General features: G+C 49.7%; 1 protein-coding gene across 1 annotated transcript; it reads right to left on the reverse strand.

The window, feature by feature from the left end:
• Nucleotides 1-249: 249 nt before the first annotated feature.
• LOC143294191 (histamine H2 receptor-like) lies at nucleotides 250-5,243 on the reverse strand. The gene is made up of 4 exons (XM_076605622.1): nucleotides 5,208-5,243; nucleotides 4,525-4,857; nucleotides 3,282-3,494; nucleotides 250-801 (listed from the first exon to the last, which is right to left on the reverse strand). Exons 1-4 carry the CDS (start codon nucleotides 5,241-5,243, stop codon nucleotides 250-252), a joined length of 1,134 nt encoding a protein of 377 aa, XP_076461737.1.
• Nucleotides 5,244-5,718: the final 475 nt, after the last annotated feature.

Below are 5,718 nucleotides of genomic sequence, written 5' to 3' on the forward strand. Positions count from 1 at the left end.
ATAGAAATCTTCTAAAATAAATCAATCAATACATACATACATAACTAAACAATGAAGAAATAAATTAATCAGTAAAAATGAACAAGTGAATAAAATAGATAAGCAAATAAATAAATAGATAAGCAAGCAAACAAACCAAACAAGAAAAACCTCTTTTCAACCAAAGTAGACAAAGATTTCCAAACAACAACAACACAACACTAAATGATTCAGTCAGTAGTAAACTCGAACAGCACAGCACACACACAGTCACATATAAGCAGTGGCTAAAGAAAAACGATTCCCTTCCGCTGACGACGATTCCTTCTCCAACACACGCATCCCCGGACCATGAGACTGCTGTGCAGCAGCAGCAACAGCAGGTACAGCAGAAGCAGCAACAGCCGTGACCGTTACTGTGGAGACTGACAACGGCCTGGTAGTGGTGGTGGTGGTGGTGGTAGTTCTCCTGGACGTTGAAGAACTCCCTTCAGACGTGAAGACGGCATCGCTGCATGCCTTCATTCTGAAGAACCCCAGCACGGCGCTTCTGAACTGACTGTTCAGTGTGAGGTAGACGAAGAAGTTCATAGCCGAGTTGAAGAGACCCGCAGTGGTGAACCATCCTCTGGTCTTCTGAGGAAGGTTGCGGACGAGGTGGTGGAAGATGTAGACGGTCATGTGGGGCGTCCAGCAGAGGAAGAACGCGCCGAAAACGACGACAGGGGCTTTGACAGAGGTCAAGGCCATTCGCAGCGAGGCCAGCCGGGCATCGCTGGTGGCTGCCGTCGGGTGGTGGAATGTTCCCACGGCTCGACGCATCTGGGGCAGCAAGGTGGAAGAGTGGTTAAGACCAATACAATGATGGTCTGGGTTCGAATCCTACTCTCGCCGTTTGACTGGAAAATCTAACTAGTCATTCGGATGAGACGGTAAACTGAGGTCCCGTGTGCACCACGCCACAAATTCTATAAAAGAAATCCACTCTGATAGGTACACAAACATATATGCATGCACTCAAGGTCTGACAAGCGCGTTGGGTTAGTTAAGCTGCAGGTCAGGCATATGCTTAGCATAAGTGGAGTGGCGTATATGGATTCGTCCTAACGCAGTGACACCACCTTGAGAAACAAACTGAAACAGACGCATCCAGGTAGTAGGAGAAGACGACATATGACAAATTTCTCTCTCTCTCTCTCTCTCTCTCTCTCTCTCTCTCTCTCTCTCTCTCTCTCTCTCTCTCTCTCCCCATCAGTTTCACTGATTATATTGTGTTGTATTGCATTACTCTTCTTTTTCACAATACATCTCTCTGTGTGAAAATCGGGCTGCTCTCCCCAGGAGTTTCTATGGAATTGGATTTTTCCACAGACTTTTGCCAGGGGCAAACCCTTTGCTGCCGTGGGTTCTTTTACGTGCACCAAGTGAATGCTGCACACGGGACCTCAGTTTACCGTCTCATCCGAAAGACTAGCGTCCAGTCCACCGCTCAAGGTCTAGTGGAGGGGGGGGGGGTAGAAAATACTAGCGACTGTGGGATTCTTCTTCTTCTTCTTCTTCTGCGTTCACTCGTATGCACACAAGTGGGCTTTTACGTGTATGACCGTTTTTACCCCGCCATGTAGGCAGCCAAACTCCGTTTTCGGGGGTGTGCATGCTGGGTATGTTCTTGTTTCCATAACCCACCGAACGCTGACATGGATTACAGGATCTTTAACGTGCGCATTGAACTTCTGCTTGCATATACACACGAAGGGGGTTCAGGCACTAGCAGGTCTGCACATATATTGACCTGGGAGATCGTAAAAATCTCCACCCTTTACCCAACAGGCGCCGTCACCGTGATTCGAACCCGGGACCCTCAGATTGACAGTCCAACGCTTTAACCACTCGGCTATTGCGCCCGTCGACTGTGGGATTCGAACCAGTGGACTCAGATTCCCTCGCTTCTTAGTCGGACGCGTTACCATTAGGCCAACATGTATGATAGTCGTGTCCGACTATGACCATCAGAACAACAGAGGAGGCACCTGCAGTCCCAATTATCTGGGCTAGAAATTGATTATAGTGGAGAGTGTCCTGCCCAAGTTACATCTCCACTCTCTCGGCCACGAGGGTTTTAGGACAGTCGGAGTTGGGATAGATCCCCAAGGCCAACTAGCCCCCAAGGTTGCAGCACTAAGAGCCAGTGCAATCGAGCCTCCTAGTTTGAGAGTCACAGTCCTTCGCAAAAGGCTTAGCAAAAAATGACTTCCCACTGCAATGGAGAAACCATTGATCATACAGCTCTCACTTGCTGTTGACCCAGCTGTAAACTTATGTCAACAGCCGGACGGGTGCAATAGCCGAATGGTTAAAGCGCTGGACTTTCAATCTGAGGGTCCTGGGTTCGAATCTCTGTGCACCTGGTGGGTAAAGGGTGGAGATTTTTCCGATCTCCCAGGTCAACATATGTGGAGACCTGATAGTGCCTGAACCCCCTTCGTGTGTATGCGCACGCAGAAGATCAAATACGCACGTTAAAGACCCTGTAATCCATGTCAGCGTTCGGTGGGTTATGGAAACAAGAACATACCCAGCATGCACACCCCCGAAAACGGAGTATGGCTGCCTACATGGCGGGGTAAATAAATAAAAACGGTCATACACGTAAAATGTTACATGTCTGCCTAAGTGTGTATGCGTGTGCTTCTGAAATCTGATTGAATGACACAGGAAACGAATGATGAGCGCCCAGTGGCAGCCGTCAGTCGGGTCTACCCAGGTATAGGCAGCCTGTGGTGCAAATGTCCCCGTGTATGTAAAGCGCTTAGAGCTTGGTCTCTAACCGAGGATAGGCGCTATATAAGTATCCACATCAATCAATCAATCAATCAATCTGTGATATAAACTGAGCACCGCGCATACTAGGCCAACACTCCATTAATATTAACATCACCTTCGACGGGCACAATAGCCGAGTAGTTAAAGCGTTGGACTCTCTCTCGGTAACGGCACCTGGTGGGTAAAGGGTGGAGATTTTTCCGATCTCCCAGGTCAACATATGTGCAGACCTGCTTAGTGCCTGAAACCGCTTCGTGTGTATACGCAGGCAGATCAAATACGCACGGTTAAAGATCCTGTAATCCATGTCAGCGTTCGGTGGGTTCTGGAAACAAGAACATACCCAGCATGCACACCCCCGAAAACGGAGTATGGCTGCCTACATGGCGGGGTGGAAAAACAGTCCTGCACGAAAAAGCCCACTGGTGTACATACGAGTAAACGTGGGATTGCAGCCCACGAACGAAGAAGAACTTCACCTTCAAGGCGAGCCGAGCGATGAGGGAATAGAAGAGGAGGGTGAGGAGCGAGGTGGAGAAGAAGATGGTGGATGAGGCCCAGACGACGTAGGAGGAGCCCAGGACCAGGTAGAAGTCACAGCCCAGCTCAGCCTTGTAGCGGGCGAAGAAGACCGGACTGATGCCGAAGGTCAGACCCAGCAGCCACACCGCGCCCATGCAGACTCTGATCACCTGAAAGACAAAAAAAAAAAAAAAAAAAAAAAAACACGCCCGGCTAACATATTGGCTGATGCACCTGGATGGAATGCTGGTGGCTCTATGTTTTTCTCCTCGCCTCGTCTCGTCCTGTCCTGCCCTGTCTTGGTATAACCTGTCCTGTCCTGTCCTGCCCCTTCCTATAATATCAATATTCTATCCCTGTCATATCCACATCATGTCCTATCAATATCCTTATCTTATTCAATCCGTATCCTATCGATATCCTATCTTCATCCTACCCCACCCTATCCTATCCATTCTTTATCATACGATATCCCTATCTGTATCCTATCCATATCCCTATCACTATCCTATCCTATCCCTGTCCTAGCCTATGCGTATTCCCATCATATCCATATACCCTACCTTGTCATATCGTATCAAATCCATTCCTACCCTGTCCTGTCCTGTCCTATACATATCCTTCTCCATATCCTGTTCTATCTTACCCATACCCTATTCTTATCCCTATCCTAACCTATCCTATCCTATTTTTTCCCCATCGCTATCCTGTCCTATTCCCATCCTACCACCACAACCACTATCTTCTGACCACTCACTGTCGTCGTTACTACTCTCACGTGCAGATAAGGCCGCACAATGTAGAGGTGCCTCACCAGGGTGATCAGCGAGTTTGATCTTGTCTTGTCTTGTCTTGTCTTGCCCTGCCCTGCCCTGCCCTGCCCTGCCCTGCCCTGCCCTGCCCTGCCCTGCCTCGCCTCGTGTGTCGCCTTGTCCAATCCTATCTTGTCCTGCTCTGTCTTGTTGTATCTGCTTCTTCTTCTTCTTCTTCTTCTTCTTCTTCTTCTTCTTCTTCTTCTTCTTCTTCTTCTTCTTCTTCGTTCGTGGGCTGCAACTCCCACGTTCACTCGTGTGTACACGAATGGGCTTTTACGTGGATGACGGTTTTTACCCCGCCGTGTATCTAATCGCATCCTACCTTACCTTGTCTTAGCCTGTTCCCCATCCTACAACTCCCACCACCGCCTACTGACCCACTCACCGCCGGGGTGACGATTCTCACGTGCAGGTAGGGCCTCACGATGTACAGGTACCTCTCCAGGGCGATCAGCGAGATGTTGACCATGGAGGCGGAGCAGCAGGCGTGGAACCAGCACAGCCTCACCGCGCAGGACTCGGGTGAGAAGTTGATGAACTCCCCGAGCCCCGGCACCCACGCCAGGGCGCTGATGAGGGTGATGAGGCCCACCATGAGGTCCGTGCTGGCCAGGCAGACCACCAGTTTGTTGGACAAGCTCCGCAGCGCCCTCACGCGGCTGAAGGTGACCATGGTCAGGAGGTTGACCACGATGATGACCACGGAGGAAAAGACTCGCTGCAGAGCCACTGTCAGGGTGTAGGACTGGCCTGGTGGGTCCAAGGTGGTGGTGTTGGTGGTGGTGGTGGTGGTGGTGGTGGTGGTGGTGATGGTGATGTTCTCTGTTGTCATGATCATGAAGATGCTGCTGGTGGTTGTGGGGGAGGGGTCACTCACTGTGACGTCTTGTGTGGTGTACATTCTGGTGGAGATAAAATAAAATGGTGAAGGAATGATTTTGAATTGTTGGTGGGTGGTCAACGGACTGGTGTTGGTGTTCTCTATTGTGATGATCATGAAGATGCTTGTGGTGGTGATGGGTGTGTGGTGGGGGCGGGGGGTCTGTGGGGGAGGGGGGAGTCACTCACCGTTACATGTTGGTGAACGTCTTCTGTGGGGTACATTCTGGTAGAGATGAAATGAAATGGTTCATGAATTTGAATCGTTGTGGTGGTGGTGGTGGTGGTCAACGTGGTGGTGTGGAAGGTGGTGGTGGTGATGGTGGTGGTGTTTTCTGTTGTGATGATTATGAAGATGCTGGTGGTGATGGGGTCAGTCACCATTTTTTGGTGGTGGACGTCTTCTGTGGGGTATATTCTGGTGGAGATGAAATAAAACTGTGATACTGTGGTGCCAGTGGTAATCTTCTTCTTCTTCTTCTTCTTCTTCTTCTTCTTCTTCTTCTTCTTCTTCTTCTTCTTCTTCTTCTTCTTCTTCTTCGTTCGTGGGCTGCAAGTCCCACGTTCGCTCGTGCTTCTACATGTATGACCGCTTTTACCCCGCCATATAGGCAGCCATACTCTGTTTTGGGGGGTGTGCAGGCTGGGTGTGTTCTTGTTTCCACAACCCTCCGAACACTGACTTGAATTACAGGATCTT

Source organism: Babylonia areolata, chromosome 19, assembly GCF_041734735.1.
Source record: "Babylonia areolata isolate BAREFJ2019XMU chromosome 19, ASM4173473v1, whole genome shotgun sequence".
NCBI classification, from domain to species: domain Eukaryota; kingdom Metazoa; phylum Mollusca; class Gastropoda; order Neogastropoda; family Buccinidae; genus Babylonia; species Babylonia areolata.

What these genes read in the sequence shown, in the direction of transcription:
- LOC143294191 (XM_076605622.1), bottom strand. Translation starts at nt 5,243, where the DNA reads ATGTACCCCACAGAAGACGTTCACCAACATGTAACG. An exon ending in TGAGAATCGTCACCCCGGCG is followed by an intron (nt 3,495 to 4,524) that starts GTGAGTGGGTCA and finishes TTTGTCTTTCAG; the next exon opens with GTGATCAGAGTCTGCATGGG. An exon ending in TCGCTCGGCTCGCCTTGAAG is followed by an intron (nt 802 to 3,281) that starts GTGAAGTTCTTC and finishes TTGCTGCCCCAG; the next exon opens with ATGCGTCGAGCCGTGGGAAC.